The sequence below is a fragment of the Anguilla anguilla genome, chromosome 4 (genome assembly GCF_013347855.1).
Source record: "Anguilla anguilla isolate fAngAng1 chromosome 4, fAngAng1.pri, whole genome shotgun sequence".
Lineage (NCBI taxonomy): Eukaryota > Metazoa > Chordata > Actinopteri > Anguilliformes > Anguillidae > Anguilla > Anguilla anguilla.
In genome coordinates, this window is record NC_049204.1 from 18,082,639 (window position 1) to 18,106,372 (window position 23,734).

A 23,734-nucleotide genomic window follows, 5' to 3' on the forward strand; every position below is an offset into this window, starting at 1 on the left:
TCCTTTGTAAATAAAATCACTAAAAAGCCTCTTTCACTCAGGGTGTATTTGTCTCAGCCAGGACCAATCTCCAACCCCCCAGAGATGTCACCCTTTACCCTCTTCTTCTGATGGCATTCCTGGAATATAATACATACTGACAAGCAATTAAGGCCGAGCACTCGATGTAATGAAAATGGACTGTGTATGACCCGGACACGGCGGCTCCCTGCTCTTAGAGGCGCTAAGCATGGCGCCGCGCAGGCCTCTACCGACGAGGTGAGGACAAAGCTGCGCTTGATTTTTTATAAATTAGCGGTATTAGCTGCGCTCCCACCAACTTCAGCCTGGCCCACTTTAATGGGAGACTTGTATGACAAGATCTAATGCGGTATAATTAGTTTGACGGAAAGGCAATGGAATGATTCATGTGACACATCCCATACATCTAAGGGTTGTTATTAATAATTCAGCTTGCAAGTTTCTCGCCCTCGCTGCAGCACATTAATTACTGATCTGAATTTTTTACTTTGCTTACCTCTTAATTTTCAAATGGATAGCAGTGCATTTAAATCCTGCACATTAAATTAAAGACATGTTAATAGGCCTCTTTAAGAACTTGAAATTTCGGCAGATCATTTTTAGAAGCATATAATTATTTGCACATATTAAAGCCACAGCCTCGGTGGAGAGTGATAAGTTAAGTCACAGGTAGAAGAACAGACACGCAGGCCCCCTAACCCACAACTGTATTAACTGGATTTGAAAGTTGTAATTATTGGCCAGCACAGTCATTATATAAGTCAATGCTGACATTTATGCTTGACATTCAATTATGAGCGCCGATTGGCTTAGCCTACAACTCAGGAAATATGCTGATGTAAATTATGGGTCTTATCAGTCTTTTTGTATTTAAAAAATAAGATTTATGGAAACAGGTCCTTCAAAGTGAAAACGTAATACAGAACCACCTCTCATGAATAAAACAATATGATTTTGGATACAATAAGTATTTATTGGGGAGGCAAAAAGAGCTATAAAAATATAACACCTACATTTTCCCACTTGTAATACAATGCAAAATGACACAGAGGGTTACGGAAGATTTGTGATTTGAAAGTGGTGAGAGCACTATTAAATCCAGCTGTACATCCAGCTATATGCACCCTGTGCCCCCACTGCTGCTGGCTTCCCCACCCTCCCCATTTTTTTTATTTTTACACTCAGGAGAATGGATTTTCTCTAGGCTACCTTCAACCTGTGTTTCTGCTGAAATAGCCCAGTTGCATTGTGCATAATCCAACACATTATTTTAAGCTCTTAAAATAATGCCAATGCATTAATTCATTTTAACAAAAAATTAGTTTAGCACTTAGTTTAGCTTGGAATTTGTAATGCATTCAATGTTTTCATAAACTTCAAATCTTTCAAGTTATATCTAAATGAATGGACATCATTCGCCCATTGCCTCTTCATCCAGACGCACAAACAGATGAACACAAGTAGATGCATGCTGAAATGCTAAATTTATGTTTGTTTGAACAAATTATCTAAGAACTCCGGAAGGAATGTTGTTCTATAAAAGGGGGCAATTGATTATATTAACAGCGGCAGATTAAGGTGTAAGGTGGCAGTAAAATAAAGTAATGGGAGTACTGACCTTGAAAGGACAATATGTACATTCTGCTGACTTGGCTTATTGTAAGACTTTCTAAATGTCACACAGACACCATTTTAATTATTACTTTGGCCTATGTTTAATTTTTGAATTAAATAATTACAATGAGATCTAAGGACCTTACAATGACATCTATGTTGACATCACTGGAAATAGAGCAACTGGCAGGGATGCTGATGGGACATTTTATCTTTTAATTTTTAAATGTGAAAAACACTGCCTCTGCAGGGGAAAAGGTCCTTCAATAGGCCAGTCCATCCATTCAAAGAAATCGGCAAAATCTCATTATCTGACCCCTAACATCCACAAATTGTCCAGCTAATACAATTACCATTCCATCATGCAGGCTTTAAATTACATATCTGATTGCATTAACTCCACTTTGTCACTTTGCAATCAATGCATTGTTTCATAGTAATTAACATAATTTAATAACGACTTGAGCCCATGTACAGCAAACATTTGTCTAAGCTGTCTGGGTTTTGATGGCAGAAGCACAAAAACATTAGTTTTTAAAATAACCGGAGCTATTATTCCCATATTTATCGACAATACTACCATTATTTGCATACAGTTCAATGATGTAATGCACTAAAGACTTCTACAGGTTTTTAAAATTTTTTTTAAACATGACCAGTAGAAAAATGGTATGGAACCAAAATGGAATTTTATCCTGTACCTATTGCTCTTGTGTAATTAGGCAGCATTGACGGCCTCATGTAATTTTGTTTCAACATGAGGAACAATTAAAACATGACTAATAAAATAATACCTCCTAACTGTTCTAATATAATACCTCCTAACTGAATGCATTGATTTAATAGCTCATACACCAACCAACTTCTCATGGAAATATTTAAAAATTAAACAATAATTTCACTCATAAAGCACAGAAAAGATTAAATGAGAAATGACATTAGAGTAATTAAAAGCAGCTAAGTAAAAGCAAGCACTGTAATCAGAGATTTGCATTCCTAATAACAGGTCTAATCAAAACCATCACAGTGAGTGCAAAAATAATCTATTATTATTACGTTATTGAACTAGAATTAAAAACATCTTATTGTTAACTCATTATTTGAAGGCAGAATTGGGGAGTAATGGTTAAGGAGTTGCAAGGAGGTTGTGAATTAGTCCTACAGTAGCTAAATGGTTACTAAAAGTGTTGCACTGCCAATAGAGCATTAAAAAAGGCAACGATTTTGTCAACTTTATAATTTCACAAAATGTAAGATATGGAATTTCCTGGAGGACATGCATTAATCACAAGAAATGGCAATGGTCACATCTCTATGCTCTGAGGACAGTTTTGATAACCTTAACTGGATGCTACTGAAACAGTCTTTTTTCGAATTAGTCTCCCACTGTGAATTTCCACCTGTACTATGCTCGCATATCATCACTGTTATATCAGCACCTCAGGGAGTATTGCAGCTGAAAGACGTGGACTGCTGTCATACACTCACACATGAGGCAGCGGCTAATTTTCACACCCAGAGCCACAAATGTTATGCTATGGCATGCTATACTGTTAAAACAAATGGTGATCAATAGGTGCAGACATGGCCTAAAGCAGGAATTCTGGCCTACCTTAACCCACACTACCCAACACCTGTAGGCTCACAACTAGCTACTAATAAATATTAAAGAAAAAGACCATAAATATTAATAAACTTTATGAAAAAAAATGTGACTAAATGCGAGGGGTTTTAGGTTCAGATTATTTATACATTTTATGTTATAAATAGTCATACTTAATTAATGTGAAATTTGATATATTAGAATACTTCATAGCTATTTCAAAAGTATTTTGATTAACGCACAAGATGGAATAGCAACGATTGCACAAGCTGAAAATGCAAGCTTTGACTCCTGTTGACAAATACAGGCCGTGGGCTACACATTAATGGTGTTAATGGCGAAATATTCTGAAAGAAATAAAAGAGAACAATTATGAATAATACAACATTAATTAAAGCTCCAATTTAAGAATCCTGATCTCAAAGCCCTCTATTCAACTTTCCTCATTAAGTGTCAGGACATATTTAATACCACTTCCTTGAGTTCAAATGCTATGTATGTGCAGCTGGCACTGAATCAAAGAGTGATTTAGAAAGAAAAAAACCATGCATTATGTCATTTCAAAGTTCACCAAATTTATAAATATTTTGATACCTACAGCCACCCAGACCACAGAGCAAATTCAAGACTTTGACAATGCAAGATATCATCATATCAAAGGCAGGCATTGAGCCCAGGCACCAATAACCTGGTGGATGTATTTTTAAATGATGGAGCAATTATCAGTTTAATTTCACTTCACCTTCAAGGTGACTGCTGGTAAAATGTATTAGCGGCTTCAAAACAAGGGAAATGCATTTGCTGATTTTAGCAGAAAACCTGTCCTATGTCACAGGCATTCTGGGATATTTACACCTGGCTGCTGCCGATTTCATGACTCTCCAAATCACGCACAGGGATTATTATTCACCAGCTTAGATGCATAGGCCTCTCTCGAGCTTTACCAACTATGTTTCACAGAGCTTTAATTATCATTAATCAGCTTTCATCAGACCACTGTTGGGAATTTTATTTTTTAATTAGACAAACGTTCATACCCCTTAAGATGGAACAAGCTCTTCGCTCTTTGATTTAGCTCAAGCTCTTTGATTTCTGTTCTGTCTATTATTTTATATCTGTGCATGTGCATTTAATCCACCTCTAAAACAAAGTGCTAAACTAAACTAAAAATTACACTAGGCTCTAACCATTGCAGACAAGACCTCAGACATAGATTTTTATATATTTTTGTTCACTGATAATGCTATTACACTGGCTTAGAAATGTTATTTTCTTGGTGTTGAAGGAAGTTTTTCTTTAGACTCATTGGAAGAAAATGAATATGATAATAACAGATACTCTCTGGAAGAAAATTAATATGATAATAACATAATTATCATTAATTAACATAATAACATAACAAATGCATTCAGTATTTCTGATGGGTACAGGATGAAAATATGATGTCCTAACAAAGATACCAGTGGACTGAAATTATGTTGTTAAGGATTGCTGCAATGGAGTGGTGACCTGTCCAGGGTTTATTCCTGCCTCTCACCAAATGCATGCTGGGATAGGTGCCAGTCCCCCTTTGACCCCAACCAGGAACCGGCAGGTTAGATAATGGGTAGATGGATGGATGGATGGATGAATGAATGAATGTATGTGAACAGATTGAAACTGTTACATAGAACTGTATGTAGTGTGAGGATTTTAGAGGCCCTCTCATCAGGTTCCCCTATATCCTACCATGCATGGCTCTGTAGGCACAGCCTAAACAGGCAGAGTTGGCTGTGTCGATTGTGTACACAGGAGCACTGAACACATCAGACAGGACCTGCAAAGTCACACAGAAGGAAGAAAAAGTCAGAATTCATCTTTTCTGAGAGCTGCCATGCCTCAGGCCTATAATTTGGTAACATGGACACAGCTAGTCATCTCCCGTGACAGGCAATCTCCACTTGCCTGCCATTTTCATTGAATAATATCACAAAACACTTGACTTGTTGGTCCTCCAAAACTGGAAATTTACTACTGTTTACACTGCTGTTTACGCAGCATCACATTCAGTTAGACAGAGCGGAGATGGGTAATTTCGGTGTCTAAGGGCCATCGTCCCACAGGTTTTACAGTTTCTTTCAATCACGGGTTTTACAGTTTCTTTCAATCAATTGCAAGTAGAAGTACACCGGAGACACCAGGTCAGTTGACTCCCTATCTGTAGCAATAAAACACCATGGCCTTCAAGCTCTTGAACTGCCCTACCATAATACATTGTTACTGATTTTGTTATAGGTCTGAATCTATTATTGATTCAAACATACTCATGATTATGGAAGCTTAAATGTGCCAAAATCTAATCTGAAATTCATAAATAAATGCACACACACACATTAGAATGCAAAAATGTGATTATAAATACACAAATGTACTGTACATTCCAACGTGTGTTTTCTTTTAATTAAGACATGATCAATGAGCATCATTTCAAAAAACAATTCTAACATGCATTGCATTTGATTGTTTGTTATCGTGTGTACTACATTTCATTTTGGCACATTCTGTACATGATACATATACAGTAGCATACATATATCAATGCAATTATCATTGCTTTATTTGGCTGACACTGTACACTGACTATCATTGAAGCATAATTTTACATCTAATGAAAAACAACAAGAAGCATATCATATATAATGTTTTTAAAAATCTAAATACTTTTGAAGCTAACATATCTGTTGCATTGGGTCTGGTGAGGCTTACTAATTACTAAGTATCTGTCTGCCTGACTTATTGGTAAACTCAGCAAGTAACATCCACACACCCTCTATGAAGCAATGAAAAGACAAAAAGAAAAGGACGTGGCATTTGATTGCAAACAAGCCCAGGGAAAATGGAGTGAGGGCTGAGCATTCTCCTCAGGGTATCAGGACCCAAGGTATGGAAAGGGAGGTTTTTTGAGGTCAGTCTATTTGCACAGCAAATCAAACCAGAGAGCAGCTGCGCCCCTCCAGGAGACAGGAGAGTCAGATGAAATCAGTCTCATCTACAACTTGTGGGCTGAAAACAAGGCAGGCAAACTGGGGCAATACCGACAGGCAGAGCAAAGGAAACGCTGGTCAAAAAACACAGGCAGGATATTCCACACGCTTCTAGAAAGTTCCAAGATAAATAAATAACCTATAAATAAGGGCTCCACTCACTGTGAATGGTGCCTCCTACCTGTAGAATATCTTTGTTTGAGGAGGCTCCTCCTGTCGCAAGCACTCTTGTTCCAGGAACTAGAAGAGAAAATGAAGAAATGTCATATAAACAAGATACTGAACCTCTGAAAACATAAACTGAAAAACAGATACTGTATGTGAAAAGCCTACAATTAGCTACTGCCAGTAAGTCATTGCTGCAAAAGGTGAACAGTGCTTACTGAGGAAAATAGAGTGGGCTATTTGTTTGCTTTGATATTCGCAATGACCCAAGCACAGAGGTTATTGCAGTGCTCGAGAACCATGTGATGATTACTTGACTTCATACAGAAAACATCAGGAATATACCAATTACTGTACATAATAATACATGTGCAAAGTAGTCGACCTTCAAACTTGCTGTCCATGGACTCCATACATTTTTTATTTGTGCATTTCAGCAAACTGTCTCCAGGCACTATTCCATATGTAATTGATCCATTCCGGAACATCAAGTATGTTTGAGCTATGTAACAATGAAACTTCCTTCACTTAATCTATAACCTTTTGTGATACTGGACACCCTACCAGCCAATTAAAAAGAACTTGATCTTCAATCAGAATCACAACCTAGGTTTCAAATATGTTCAAATGCTGACATGGTTGTGGGTGTCTCTGAAAATGAAAAACAATGTTAACAGTGAAAGCGAATATTGATTTGATTTTAAAGCAGATAAAACACAAGCTACTTTGTCAAATAGAGGGCAACTGAGTGTTTTGTTCACTACCACTGAGAAAACGTTCTTGCCAGCAGAGATAACTGTATTTCCTTGGACATATAATATGTAGTGATGACTTCAATGAATCAATAAAAACTGACACAAATCATTCACCTCCTTTATCCAAAGAAAATATTTTTAGCACCAAACAAATTAACAAAGCATGAATCTTCTTTGTGTGTCCAGCACACTTCATAGTGAATGGAGTCAATCTGAAGTTTGTTCAGCTAACTAAATCCCCATTTAATGTATAATACAGTGACCATGAACTAAATACAAAATGAAGACCGTAGGATAATAAATCCTTGAAAGAGGATGAACAGTAATTAGCTGAAGACTAGCTACAGTCAAACACAATGCAAACAGGGGTGCCTCGCTAGCCCCTGAGGGAAACATCATTAGAGTAGTACCTCTTCTCTCATTCACTTATGGGATTATTCGCTCTGTAAGTAATAAAAGTGCTATCCGCCAGCTCACTCCCCCGCCCCTGAGAGCCGGCAGCCAGTTCCAAATCCGCGACGGGGAGAGCTGAGACGTGAGTCGACAAAAGGTGCTGCACTGAAGAAGCTGATTTTTTGATGCATGCCTCCACTGTGATATGCTAATGCATGGTAATGATTTCCCCAGCACATGTCTTAGCGAGAGATTTTCACCTCAGTGAATACAATCTTGCTTAAGATGATCAGAGGCGTCTTATTTCTCTGTGAGAAAATCAGCAGTACGTTGCCTGAAATGACCCCACTGGAGCCTCGCGGACTGATATAGGCTCAATTGCTTTACACAACAAAAAAAAAATATGTGGGGGTTGCTGAGTATGCAATGAGAAAAACCAAACCTCCAGCTCCCACTCCTCAACACAGAACCTGTGATTGCTATAATGCAAACATTTTCTTACTCAGGTCGATATATAATGTAATGATCCATCAATCATTGCAGAACTGTACATATACTTGTTTTAAAAAATAGGAAAATTAGCCAATAACCTAGGGCTACCAAATCGGTGTAATATATGAAGCACATCTTCATTTTTAGCTTTACATGTACAGTGACCAATTATTTTGAAGTTCTACAACAACAGCATACAAGTCATGCTTAATTGCACCAGTCAATCTGTAAGTAGTGCAGCCATGTAGTGTGCATGTGCAACATACTAAGGTAAGAGGTCAACAGGTGCAGAACTAACAGGAAATATTTTCTGGCATAACACATAGAATATATAGCATTACAATAGACAGAAGTACAACTAAAATTATGTAAAACAAGTGTAGCTAGCTGGGTGGCTAGGCTGCAACCACAACTCAGTCAAATTGGTGTGATCAGGTGTGTCGTATGGGGGGTGGGGATTGGGGAGGATGGGGAGCGGCTTGGGGGTAGGACAATTCCAAGGGCCTTGACTGCCAGATGTCTTCAAAAATGTGGTGTAATTGTGCAGGGATTGAGTGGCTTAGGGTATTGGGGCCAAATCCCTGACAGCACCCCCAGGCGTAATGTTGAAACAATCAAGTTTCATAAACATAGAATCTGTTCTCACCAAAAGGTCACTGACAGGCAGTTAGCAATGACCTTCTGTTGAAACACAGAAACAGTTTGATGTATTTACTGCTAGTAATTTAGGGCATCCTACACATATAAAAATACAGCCTTAAACAACAGCCAGTTTAACAATGCTAGTTCGCTACATTTCCTACAGTTAACAATTCCTTACGTCAAAGGCATATTACGCAAGATTCTTAGCTTTGTTGTGGTCCTGTGTTTACAAAAAAATAAGTCTTCTCCTCCATCTTAAACCCCACCCACTCACCCAGAACTCCTGAGTTTGACCATCTAGCTTCCGAACGCAGTTAGCTGGATAGCTAAAGGTAACATTATTTACAGAACAGAAAGAATGCCAACTCCACATCCCTTTTCATCCCCTTTGTGAACACCCCGCAGGCTCTTTAGCCACACCCTCCTCTCCCCACACAGAAAAGAGCATCACGCCCAGAAACATCCCAAACACATTTTAGAAGAAGAAATACAGGTAGGTGAGCACATATTAGACAAATGTGCACAAAGACAGAGACAGCCAGTGCAATGTAGATAGTGTACGACTTACACTGTTTAATTTCTGCAATATTTTAATTGCTGCTTGTCGCTACAATATATTTGCATTATTAATATTTCAAACAAGATTGGCAATGTTACAATAGCTAACTGGTTTATCACCCATATTCAACAACATAAATAGCCTTTTACAGCCTTTACATAAGCTAGCTTAATTTTACACTGATTTTCAAGTGTCCCTCCTTCTTGATACTCGTGCAAGGTAGTAGGTAACTAACCAAGCCATTCCCTTTTATGTATCACATGCAAATCATAAATAATCATGGTTAGGTTGTGTCAGCAGCCAAATGCCTAAACAATTGGTAAATTTACCAGTATACATTTTTATGCATTGTTATAAACAGTTATCTGTGTTTCCATCTGGTGTTTAGCATCAAGATATTCCATATTAATCCCAAAATATCTCTAAGGCAGTGTCCCTATAACAGTAGAGAAAAAGAAAATCCATGCTACTTCTACCACCATGTAATCTATCATTGTTCTACTAGGAGTATCAGTAACCACTATAGAATGGGCAATTTGCCTGGTAATTTCATTAGAAGGCATGAGTCATTATTATTATTATTTCATTAAATAAATAAAAAATAATAATTAAGGCAATAACATAAGCTTCTAAAAAAGGGACGGCAGCAGTGAACAGAACAAAATTGCACAGTGCAAACCCAAAGAAATAAAAAAGAACAGCATCCATGAGGTGGGATTCAAGGTAATGGGTTACATTTATACAGTATGACATAATTTGCAACTTATGCTGAGATCACACAATAAGCAGAAGCTGGCACTTGTCACACATTTCAAAATGCACACAGTACAAGAACTTGAAAGAAAAATGAAAAATGGCATTCATGACTTAAGAGAAGCAATTCTTAGTACAAATATACCCTGAGAGAAACTTGATCATTTGAAGTGTATGCTAGAAAATGTAATAACAAAAACTTAATAATGGAGGTGGGAGGTTTACAGAATCACAAGTTATCTGAGGACAACATATGTACCAAGATGTGCCTATCCCCATAATAGTCGAAAGAAACATACAAAGCTTACAGCATACTGTTCTTGAATAGCATAGCCACAGTAAAAAGGGGTCTCTGGACAATACATAAAACTTTCATGAAAATCACCAAAATTGCATCACCTGCTGCAAACTAGATGAATACACTGGCTGAAACCAAGGCTGCTGAGTGGTGCCCCGGCTAAAGCGATAGTGTTCAGAACAGTAAATCCTGCGGGTCTCCCTGTCCCTGCAGTGAATGAAGTGCACACCTCAGAGGAAAATACTGCACAGTTCAACTGGACTGCAGTCATAAGAACCGGCAGCTGGCAGTATGCAATTCAGAGGAGAGCAAAACTAGTCTTCCCCGAATTTAATTCTAGCATGGATTCACTATAAATTCAAAAAAATTCTGAGATATTGGACGTGGTTCGCAACAAGGAAGCATGACCGATATTTTGCTTTTAAAAATCAGTTCCTATAATTATGAATCTTCCGCACACCAGCTAATTGAGTTATAAATATTGAAACATCTCAGAAATGACACTCAAGTGAATTATTCCCCCATGTCATAATATCTTGTGGATATTTTAGTAGAGTATCTTAAGTAGAGTATCTTAAGCCTTTAAAAGGTCTTAGTATGTAAAAATGTAGAGGACAAATTGAGATCTGCAGTCTAGATATAGCTAGCTCAAGTCTCGACTATGCCATCACCTGACCATGACCAGGATTATGCAGCACTTGAACACAATATTTTAGTGTTGGTTTTCAACACTGAGGATGGAATGAAATCAGTCAGGGTACCTTGGGTTGCTGCTGCAAAAGCTTCCACTAGCTACCCACTTCTCTGATTGACCCAAAATCCCCTCTAGTATAGTGTGTGACTTGTAGTGTGGAAAATAGTCCGAGTGCACATGCTCCACGCACCAGATCATTGCACAGCTGCTGATTCCAAAAAATGTAAGAGAGGATAAAGAATTCAACATACATGGCGCCCCCTAACTAACCTTATAAACATTACACTGTTTCCCCCTGATAGCATTACTGACTGTAATGATTCATCTGAATTGTAGTTACAGACAGCACAGAAAAGTAACAAAAAATTTGAATGGTTCTTCTATACTGCATTAAAGTGCTGCAGTTCCGCTATTTCTGCAAATAGAGGGTAAGAGCTGTATGTGGCTCAGATAGAGACTCTTGAATTAACTGCAAAGTCACAACTGGTATAGGATTCAGAGGTGTGGAAAGTATAATTCAAGCAACCAGCCTGGGATTCACAGGAAATGTTTGCATGTTCACAGGAAAGGCCTAAGCTCACAACCTCCTATTAGACAGGTCATCCCTAAAAAAAAATATATTTTTTAATGGAATTGTAAAGTTGGTCATTCCGTGGTAAAGTTATTTTCGTTAAGTATAACGGTACGATCTCAGTAAAATTGGCCATAAATGAATACAATGCAATGCTATGGTATGAATATGTATGCTATTTTCCATTTTCTGAAAATATTGCTGAAAATATCATAATTATAATGACATTTTCATAATTGCATTCAGGACCATGATAACAGAAGTGCTTAGACACACTAATCTTTAGTCTGGAACATAAATTTTTGTCTTTAATTTTCCCAATTGTCACTCATTAAGAGATTCAACCTCTGTTTAAGAGTATCAACATTTTATTGCAGGGTGAAATCCAATCTAAAAAGGTCTCATTCTCTCTTCTCCTGAAACTTAGATTCTTAAGATTTTTCCAAATATAATTTTCAGTATGAAAAAGGCTTTGCCAAACTTTTACAAAATAGAAATCGGTAGAAATCAAGATATTTAGATTTAGATTAACCAGACGATTTTGATACAATTTAATGTGTCTTGGTAGCCAGTGTTTTAGACATTAATGAAAAAGGTGGAGTCTTGATGCTCACAGCTGATAGAAATATGACAAGATTTCTGCTTTGACATACAATGTGGGTTTATTCAGATGTTCAGGATATTCAGACCCCTACATCCAAGGCACACTCCACACATCTGCACTTGCTGAGGAAGGCAAACTCCCTCTTTAAGTGCAGCTCTCTCCCTCCCTCTCTCACACGCACACACAAATGCACACACGCACACACAGCCTCTCTCTTACACACACTTATTATAACCAAACACACCAGCAATAATGGAGCACCACCCCTTCTCACACTCTAACCCTAGTTACACTGATCTCACTGATTAAAACAGTCCTCATTTCCTAACTGCAGCTCCTGTAGCTCCAATCCATCAACAAATATTTATCCGACGTATTTCCCACAAGCAAGCTGCAAAAACAACACCTTCTTACCAGTCTAATATTAACATCAAGTGATGTATTCAGCCCTTCTTCATTTTTTTGTTATCCTACAGTAAACACATTAAAATGCATACCTGAGGATGGCAGCTTGATAATTCCAAAGAACAAGGGATACCATGCCTGCTTCTGCATGCTTTATACGTTGACATTTTATTTTTGGTTGCGTGTCACTTTTTAATAGTGTCTGAAAAACAGGATATCACCTTCATGATTAACTCTAAAGGCCATGGTTTCTCCATTACGTCCAAATATTTAATTAAATAATGTAAGCAAATTTATACTGCTGATGGTTGAGAAAAACAAGAACCTCATGAATTTTAAATACTATTTTCTTGGAGCGCCGTAGCATCTCATAAAATAGTTTCTGTTGAATTTGTTTAAATTTGCATAATAGCACTGCTCGACAATAGGACTAAAACAAAGAAAGTGATTTCTACTTTCATCACGTACAAAAAAAGTACTAAATGAATATAACTGACAGGAAGGTGAGTGGTGTGCTGCAACAATGACTGTAGCAGTATCCTTGCTAGAAGGTATCAGCAGTATGTTCAACAAGAGACCACAGCTGAATAAAGAATACCCGCTATTCCCAATGGAGAAAGAGGATCCAAAGAGCAAGTTTGGCTTTGGACATACAACCGATTTGCTTTTGGCACCAAACTTGTAAAGTATGTTCTTTGATCAAGTTCATTTTTAAATTTCATTCCAGGTATATACTCCTATCACATTTTTTATTTTATTTTATTTTTTTGGAAAGTGATCCACACAAAATCCACACAAAATAAAGCTGTACTATTATATTCCCAAACCACTTTGATAAATTCTCCTCATGGACAGCTAAAATTGGATTCTGCTGCCCATCTTCAACCTAAAAGGAAGGGTGGTGGGCTATATCAAGCCAAGTGTCAGTGTGGGCTCCTTCAGAGAGGGGCAGTAATTGCAAGAAAGCAGGAAAGGAATCCATCTTCATGACATTATTAGATTCCCACACATTTTTTGCGAAGGGTTTACTTACATGAAAGACCAGTTTAAAAAAAAAATAGTACTTCAAAGGGACTGGTTCCTTTTCCCATTATACAAGGAAAACCCTCCCTGACTATACCATTATGATTAATGCATCAAATGTCAATACTGTAAAACCATGCACGATGACAGATTTAAAGTAGGTATTACTTAAAATGTTTGATGCGTCAGATTCTTTTAAATTGCATCAGTGTTGAGTTTTAAGTCTATTTTCTGAGGCAAATATTCATATAAAGATATTCACTATTCAAATCATGAATACAGTGAAAATACACTGCCACTTTTAAATTGCATTGAGCATTGATAAAATCTTTGCTGAATTAATACATATTATTAGACATCGTTTTGAAGTCTCTACCCAGTTCAGAAGTCAGTAGTCCACTGGATGGACTAGGCTATCAATTCTTATCAAAAAATTATTCTACCCCTGCTTAAATTCATAAATAAAAGAAAGCTGAAACACATTGGTAGGCAAAAGATGTAGAGAAAGGATGCCAAAGGTTCAGTTGTCTTCTGTTCAGCCTCTCTACCTAGACATCTAATAAAGTAGACAATGACTGTCATAACTTCAAGTCTTTTCAAAGCTGACAACTGAACTTTGTGTTCAAATAATAATTAGGGTTTAACTGACTTACTTTCCTTCAGACAAATGTAACTGACAATTGCTTTTGCCACTTATGGCAAGCGCTGACATTGAACCCAAATACAAACTGTACATTAAGCATTTACATTTCTAAAAATGTCTTAAAATGACAACAATTTCACTGATTTTCATTGGTACACTTAATGACCTCTCTGCTTAGCCAAAGGACACAGAGTACAGTTATGAGTATGTATTTATTTTTAGATATAGTTTTTTAGGAAATATTGCATCCATACATTGTCCCATATGTAAATTTGATTGAAAGGAGCATTGTTTAAATAGGTATAATTACAACACATTTTATAATTACAATGTATAATTACATCACATTCCCTAAACTTTCATTTGGCTGTTTGAAAAATAGTTTTAAAAAATACATTTTAAAAAATTATATCTGCTAACCTTTTTGCACCTTTATAAACACCTTCAAAAAAAGCGACCTAAAGCTCTCATCTCAGTGAAATCTCAAGCCCTGGATCAACCTCCACCAAGACCATCATTGACAAGTACTTCAGCCCTTAGCCTAAATCCAAATGTCAAAACAACTTGAACAAAATATAAAATACAAACCTCCAGTCAAGCCTCCACCCTTCCTCCCACTCACAAAACAGACCTTTATATATGTCTTTTGAGAATGTAATATCATCTCTGACAAGTTGAATCAAGTCATTCAGTTTTCCGTTTGAGGTTAGTGTCTTTATGTCCCCCCATCCTATCTGTCCACTGTAGGGTGAGGGGAGCTGGGGATATGAAATTGAGTGTGCAGCCATTTGTGCCTTTTGTAATGTCAAACACGGCTATGACTCAGGAAGCTACGGGAATGCGATTTCAAGCTGTAGAAAATCTTGAAATTCGTTCAAAAGAGTCACCAAGGTTAAGGTTAACAGAAATGGTTCTTCATGTTCTTTGAGCAATCCAATCCAAGTGATGAAAAATTTCTGCCAATCCAAAGGATGGTATTGAGAAACTGGACATAGACTGTTGGATTTTCAGTAGAGCATAAGGCTTCAGGGACATGCCAACTCAGACATTATGGATCAGTGACCTTGCGGAAAAATGAGTAGCTGTGACTGAAATGTCATGGGGCAAACGTCCAGCAAAAGTTCAGTTAAAAAAAAAAAAAAATCATTTCAAAATATGTCTGAAAACATTAAAGCTACAGGGTTGCCAGTTATGGTATCCTTAGATGTGGCACAAATCTTTAGACATTGACTTTTAAGCTGCTGTTGCTCCTTTAACGAAATTTAGCTGCAACTAACTGCCCGCCTATACAATATCAAGTGGATCAGAAAATTAGCTATCTAACTAGCAGGCAACCAAGCCAGATTAAGAAAGCAATATGCAGCATAAAGATGCTTTAAAATCTCCTTGAATTTGTCATTTAGGTTGTTACACTCCATCCTGACAAACATGTGCAAATATTGAATTGCCTATGTCCCATAAGACTACAGCTTTGATGCACAATTTGTTATATTTTACCAGTTTATTTAACATCTGCGTCAATCAGACTCATCAAACAAACTATTTTCCCATCCTTTGAAGGAAACAGAAATTGGTTAGTGAATGAATAATTGAGACAATAGCTTTTTCTTTTTCTATTTTTTCTTTTAACTCAAAAGATAAGCAATCTTGACTTGCCACAACTCGCATAAAAAACAACAAAACTTGCATATTCACATTATCAACATACGTACAGTATATGCTGATAATGTGTTCATTAACAGAAATGACAAGTTAGTTGGTCACCATTGTATCCTATGCAACTGTTTAGTGCTTCTAGAATATTAAGTAGCTCAAAAGCTTTAATTTACATGACATTTTCACTGCAGTTAAACCCTCTCACACAGTTTTACAGAATGTTAATAAAGCATATTGTAAAAGAACATTTCAGTATTATGTTTTGTTCTGGGCCCCTTGAGCAAGAACATACCTTGAAACCTTGGTGCCACTGCAAGTGAGGAATTGAACCCTCCATGTTATTCACTGCATTAATACATTTTCTTTCATTTGTGTTAATATTCGAGCAAAGGAAAATAAAAATAATTGTCATGGCATGCATAACATCTTAACAAAGGAATCTGAAATTAATGCACAATACCTCAAAGTTAACTGAAGCTTAAATGAATCACATCATACTTCATAAAGCTCTGCTGAAGCAACATAGATTTTCATGGACATAATTTCAGCCACAAGCTAGCTTACAGCTTTGATGAATGGGGAATTGCTGTGAATAGATCATGAAGCTTCATAGCATGTATGGAATGAGATGAGCTTCCATGAGTTGTACTGAATACAGATTGCTCAGGTACAGATTGCTCAAGTACATTAATGTAGAGCCTGGAAAAAATCATTCTCAACAACAGCTATTTATTATAGGAAAAGGACCTCACAGTTATTCTGATTATTCCGTTACCTCACAGAAATGACAACCGCATGTTTTCGGGCAGAAATATCCATTTTCCATAACATTCAGAACACATTCAGAAATGCTATTTGTGGTTCACCTAAGCGGCTCCCCTTGACTCGCTGCTAAACGCTTCAGTTCCTGAATCATTACATTACATTACATTACAGGCATTTAGCAGACGCTCTTATCCAGAGCGACTTACACAACTTTTACATAACATTTTACATTGTATCCATTTATACAGCTGGATATATACTGAAGCAATTTCGGCGAATCAACTGCGAATGGGAGACAGCTTGTATTACTTGCAAATGTTAATCACCAAGAAATTCAAATAAATTTTATTGATGGGAGTATTTTTTTTAGCCGCTTAGCCCGCTTTGCTGCAGTAATTCCTGAGGCCAATCTTGTTAGCCCCCTGCTGTCAATACCGTGGCATCTACCCTCTTCAGTGCTCTACAGGAGGACAAGAGCCACTGAAATAAAGGCAGAAGTAACCTATCTGTCCGACTGCAGCCAATTACTATGGAATATTAAATAACTAGAGATGATCTTCAATAGGGATATAGAAAGTTGAATCTCCATACGAGACACGCATGCACACACACACACACAGGTAAGATCATTTCTGTGTTTGCCAGTGAATTCCATCATGATTCTTCACACAGCAATACCACATGAGGACTCTTCATCCCTTCATCATCACATATTTGATAATGGGTACTCTTTTCATTCTGATCCAGATTTATTGAATTGAAATGACTACTCAGCATCAGGCAATCCACATCAATGTAGTGGGACACAATAATGTTTAAATGCAAACAGAATGGATTTGCCTTGTATACATACTGTACTCTTTACTTCCAAAAAAGTGAAGATGAGAGATGTCAGTCAGTCATAACATAACATAACATAAATCTCTAAGTCCAAACCGAGTATCTGCATCTTCAGTCGCATTGCAGAACCAGTCCCAGACAGTTTAAAGATACTGTATCCACACAGCTCAGTAGATCGGTATCGGCGTCAAAAAAGGGTTTCAATTCCTACACAGTTCACCTGACTATTTTCATTTTAGTTCCTTAAAAGAACTTTTTCAGTCTTTCACTGTTCTGTTCACCACGTGATACAGTGGCCAACCCCAGCCCTGCATCACTATGTCACAAGCAGCCATGATCGAGAAGTTTTTATTCCAAATAATAAAGAACAAAACTGCAGCTCAAAAACAAGGTCTTACCAAGGCATAAAACATCATGCTGTTCACAATATTGAACTGTATCAGTGAAAAGTCACAAAAAATCTATTGTTTCATTTCATGAATGTGTGTGTGTGCGTGAGTGTTTTAGCACGAAATGTACAAAACGTAATGATCAGGATTTAAATTTACACCACTAAAAATAGAAAGGGATCTGTTTTCACTATTGTGTTGGCTTGAGACATTATTGCGTAGGTTTGAGTGTACATTTCAACAGTTTCTGACTGTATTGTTATCTATATCATCAAAAGATAAAAGGAGCCTGCTTACTTATTTATATTCCCATGTACTGTGATGTGGGATGCCTGCTCTGATTTGTATTGACCTTCAGAGAGAGGAGCAAGAAAGGTTTCCCAGGCAATTGCATCAGATCAGATTTACCAAGATGACCACAAAGGAAAATCTAGATGAACACAAAGTAGATAAAAAATTAGATAATCTAATTTCTTTGGCAAACACATTTTAAAGTGTTTGTTTAGAGTGTGTGTTCCAAATTTCCTTTTAGGTTTTTGAACAACTGTATCAATATTTTGTTTCTTAATCCATGTGTCCTGAATTGTTCTGGATATATACTGTAGAAGAAGAAGAAGAAATGTTTCTGTATAATTCTTTTTGACACAAAGTGAAACTGAAGTTAACTGCAGGACAAGGTTTCTTTAGGGGCAAAGGACAGTAACTATCAACTCTGTACAGAGCTTAATAAAAGTGCCAATGTTTCATATTAAGCAACAGGCCTAGACAGATTTAGCATTCATACCCATAACATCTATGTTCAGATGAGCTTTAGCTTATTCTGTGTTGATTTTGTTCTCTATTCATTTCATCCATATCTTTAGTATAATGCTGCAGTGTACAATCAGATAATTCTTTGCAAGGCAGAACAGGCGAACAATGAATAATTGTCTTTTCCTTTTAGCCTTAATACACATTTTCTAAGATAAAGCATATCATAATTCAAAACAATTCACACTGTGCTTGGACATTTTTCAGGTATATATTCTGAAATAAAATTCAGTGCAGACTAAATTGGCCCATCAATACTTTTCATACCATTTTAATCATCAATATTTAAATCTTAATTACCATTTTGCCAGCCTGGAAGTATGCTGATGTGCATGTGTCTGTGTATGCTCACATGCTTGTGTGGGTATGCATGTACATTTAGCCAGCACATGTACATTTTCCTAAATGCCTAATTATTGGAAATGCAATTATTTCACAACAGCTGCTCACTGTTGACAATTCAACTCCATGATCATGACCATGCCATATGCTAAGGTTCTGACCATCACCATAACCCTCTCTTTCAGAACATTCCCAAGCCTTTTCAATTCCAAAGACTACACTGTCTGTCCCTGCTGCTCAGTGCTGAGGCTCCTGTATCAGGTGTGCGTGCCTGTACTTCGAGTGACACTCGAGGTGGTTAAAGGCCAGGAGAAAGAGTTCATGGCCTTCCAGCAGCATCCTCTGCTTGAGAAGCACCGCATTCTTGCTTTGCTGGAAACTAAAATGTTTCGCTGGGAATCATAAAATTGTGCGAGAGCGCTTGGTGCAGCCAGGTCAATACAAAAGGAGAAAAACTGATACCGCTTTGCGGTTCTAATTGTGTATCCCTGCACAAGTTTGATCTGGGAGGCAAAACTAGAAGAAAGGGTGAATGATAGACCAGGATGGAATTGGGCCTTCATTACACTGCAGTTCATGGCATTCAAGGCCCTACAATGTGCAGGGCTAATGGCAAATTTTAAGTGCGTTTTCATCACTACCACTTATACAATTACAATGCAGATGTCTGTTTGCATCAGATCAATTACAAATATTTTTGCTTTGAGTAACACTTGAACATCCTTTAAACAAATGCTTATAAATCAGACTTCACCCATTGAGTCTCCATGGGCTTGGTAAAAAGTGTTTTGAAGCCAGGGAAGTGCACTTTGTGGGCGCAGCCATGTTATAGAAATTGGAGCCAGAGAGTGAGCAGTAGGAAAAAGGGGGACCCTTATATGGGCATGAAGTCCGGTGGTCCATTAAGCACGTGAGAGACAGTGACTCGGAAGTGACGCAAACTGTCACTGATTGTCCACAAAATATTGAAATACAGTACAAATAACAAAATAACTTGACACATGGGTAGGCATTAGACAACGAAAAAAATGCGTATTGCGACTACATTTTCCAGTGGGAAAAAAGAATTACTTGACCGTATTATTACCATTGGCTAACAGTGAAACGGGTGGCTGAAACACCTACACTGGAGCCAACCAGTATAGTGATTAGTATAGTGAGTAACATTTCTCAAGAAAACCAGGATGTGAGCTTAAAAATGCAGTCCAGTTTTGGCCGCTTGTTATAAATACAGATGAGACAAGCAGAAAGAGAAAGAGAGAGAGTGACGGGGGAGAGAGAGGGAAAGGAGCACTCACTGATTTTATACCCCAGCTTTTCAGCATGGACCCTCTTTGCCAGGAACTGTCCCTCGACTAATGCTCGGATTTCAACCTCCTCTGAAAATCCTGCTACCTGCACAAACACAAAGGTAGCTTAGGTAACATGAGAGGGGTGAATCCTGCACAAAGACCCCTTTGACTTTGAAAACCATCCCAGAATGCAATGCTGTTGCCTCGCATGCCCTCCATTCCCTCACTTCATTCAAACATTAACATGACTTCTTTTAAAGGGATATTTCACTTTGGTGTAACACAAGTAATTCTGTGCAGCTAACCACATTATATTTGCACAGCGTTAATACCAGCAACATCAGATGTCCCTATTGACCGTTAACAGCAGTGCCTCTCCTCCCGGTTTTCCATCTCCCAATTCACTTCCATTCATTTTCGTGACCTTGTCTAAATGAATCCCTTAATATCCCTTTAATCTTTCAACTTTTGATAGTTTGTATATACAGAGCAGGCTAAGCACAGGTGTCTCCTGCAAGCTATTTACTTATATATTCATCATCTATGTCACTGTCTATAAAAAAATTGTAAATGTGTACCCATGTTTGTTCAGGCATGCACAGTCAATTATACCTTTTCAGTTCATTTATCAGTCTGTAATGTGATCAACCTGAAATTTGTGTCCATTTAATTGTTTTTCCGCCAAATTATGTATGCCTCTTTGCCTTTGTTCTAAATCTGACATGATTGTTTTAACTAGGATCAATGTTTAAAAATAATTTTTTAAAGTATTGTCTACCCTTCCGTTCTTCACAGACGTTATACACACACCAGGGACCGTGCGCTCACCTTAGTGTTCTCTTCATTAAATCTGTGAACCCCAGCAGTAGGTGGTGTGATTTCCATCGTATCAAAATAGATGCCTGAGAGCAAAAACATCTCATGAGGTAATGGCTGCTTAAAACTAATTAGAGCATTGTTACACAAAATTCACCAGCCGCATGCACGGGAGTTATTTCATAGAATAGCAAATCACTTTTTCAGAAATTGCTCTGTAAAATATGCTCTGCTTAAAAAGGGAAATGTACGGGAAAATGTTGTTCGACACTGATAAATAGGATTTTTGAGAATCTGCAGCCATCCAACAAAGGTTATTAAAATAAACACAACTCACCCATGTTCCCATTGTTTCCCATGGGAACGGACCTCAGGGCCTTGGAAAAAACCTCCCATGAGCCTCCAGCACACTCATTCCGGATTCTCTCTCTAGTTAGGGAGCCATTCTTGAAGCTAGAAAGCAATATGGCATGTGTAGTACAGTATTTTTAGAGGTGCCGCTCAGTAACACAATATTTGATGTCACAGCTTGGGCTGCGGTCGATGTATTTACAAGACTGACTGGAGTAACGCCATTGTTTTCTTTCAAATCTGATTTACTTTATGAATGAAATCATTAATCCGTTTTCCACGCCTGTGTGCAGAGAGACCAATTGTGCGAGAGGATGATTTTAGAGTGGTGCCCAGGAGTCTCTGTAACTTTGTAATCTGACTTAACTGCACATAAAATCTATGAGAACTTGTGTGTCGGGAGGTAATTAATATGCTGTAGAGCTGATCAATTTCACAATTGAAAAACAGCATAAAAATATGGAACTGGAGAGTATAGACTAAAAATTTCAAAGAAAAGCAGTCAATCGAGGGAAATATTGTTATTAAATATACACAAGATTCAAATATCAAGACATATTTGTGCAAACACATGACTTTGGAGAATCATGGTAAACACCGAATATATCTACTCAAGCATCTGCAGTGCACTCCTACCCCACAAGAAGAGTTTGGGTTAGGGCTGGGCAATTACATTCCTGCAGGGCCAGTGTGTATGCAGCTTTTCTCTGTCACCAATTACACTGGCCAAATTAGCTGAATTCATTAATGCCGGTCTGTTGATTATAAAAAGGTTCATGCTGAGACACAGGGACAGTCTTCAGCTGTCATGCATGGACTTATCAAGAAATATAGCTAAAATATCAATCACTAAATGGTTGGGATAATTAAAGAATTAAGTTGGCATGAAATCCAGAAACAGATATAGCCCTCCTTGTGCACCCCTGCATTGGATGGTTACACGTATATACCTCGCAGGCATCCAGCTCTGCACTAATGAACAAATCAGCCTGATGGACAAATATACCCTAAATTGGATCGAACCACTCATTTTCAGGGGTCAAAATTGCTCATCCAAGAAATAGCTGAGATTTGAACTAAAAAACTATGAAGCTGAAATTTGAAACAAACTGATCAACTTTCGATTTTTAAAACATTACTGTACTTTTCATTGCAGCACTAAGTGTAATTTTGTGGGGTCAAAAAAACACACATCAGACTGCTGTGATCACCATGCGTTATCATCTTGTTTTTGACAGTCTAGCTTTTTCTACCTCTATGTATGACCTATTCAATTAAAACATGTATTATTCAATATGATCCCATGGTTCTGACATCAAAATATAATTTGGAAGTCACATTTTCCCCCCTGGCATTGTTTAATGCCAAATTTATAATACATGTGTTGATTTTTATTTGTCATAAAAGGACAATTTATTTTCATTGCTAATTAATACATTATGAGATAGTTGAGAATTATACTGTACACTTGTCTATCTGATTACATTCTTTTTATGATAATGACCGCAAGTCAATAATAAAGTTTATCTGCCTGTCTCCTGAGTATGAAAGTATGAATACTCATCTTCAAATCTGAAATAGACCAGTGTCCAAAACACCTGCATTCTTGGCTCAAATGGTTTAGTCAAGATTGATTGTCGGGATGTTTTTCTTTTTTTTCCTCCACTTATGCTTATGAGTCTCGTCTTATCTTGCATGAATGTTCAATTGCTCTTCTGCTTTGTTTCTTCCATTTGTCATCTTCTGGGCAACATCTATCTGCAGTGCTCTTATTCACAAGGTCTTGATTAGCTTTTATATCTCTAAAGCTTATGCAAGGTCAATGTGGCTGATCAAACAATGGCTGGGATTTCATAACGTCCAGCTATACTTTATCCATAATATATACAATGCACTATACAATTTCCATAATTGGTTGTTATTGTGGCTGACCTTTAAAGAAAAGACGCTGTGTGCTTTTCCCCCAATTGTGTTGGCATGCAGTGCATCCTCTTATGTCTGAGATTAAGCCAAAGGTAATACAGACATAAAAGGTTTGTGATTAGCCTGACTCATTGTTCCTTTACTACCCAGCACTTTCTTTCCTGGAACAGCCATAATTGCACACGTGTACTTCCATCAAGAAGCTTCCCGATGCTTTCACAGCGGCAGCACTTCAGACTTCATTTTTCGCATGGGCCATATTCACACACTGTTCCCTCATAGTCTCGCTCCC

The 23,734-nt window shown here is 37.5% G+C and overlaps 1 protein-coding gene across 6 annotated transcripts in view; it reads right to left on the reverse strand.

The window, feature by feature from the left end:
• xylb (xylulokinase homolog (H. influenzae)) overlaps window positions 1–23,734 on the reverse strand; it is a 55,690-nt gene that overhangs the window by 17,547 nt on the left and 14,409 nt on the right. For all 6 annotated transcript variants that reach the window (XM_035415492.1, XM_035415493.1, XM_035415497.1 and 3 more), the window contains 5 exons: window positions 21,506–21,621; window positions 21,181–21,254; window positions 20,359–20,455; window positions 6,443–6,501; window positions 4,967–5,054 (listed from right to left, as the gene is read on the reverse strand). In XM_035415492.1, the coding sequence (XP_035271383.1) occupies window positions 4,967–5,054; window positions 6,443–6,501; window positions 20,359–20,455; window positions 21,181–21,254; window positions 21,506–21,621 (434 nt within the window). The remainder of the gene's footprint in view (window positions 1–4,966; window positions 5,055–6,442; window positions 6,502–20,358; window positions 20,456–21,180; window positions 21,255–21,505; window positions 21,622–23,734) is intronic.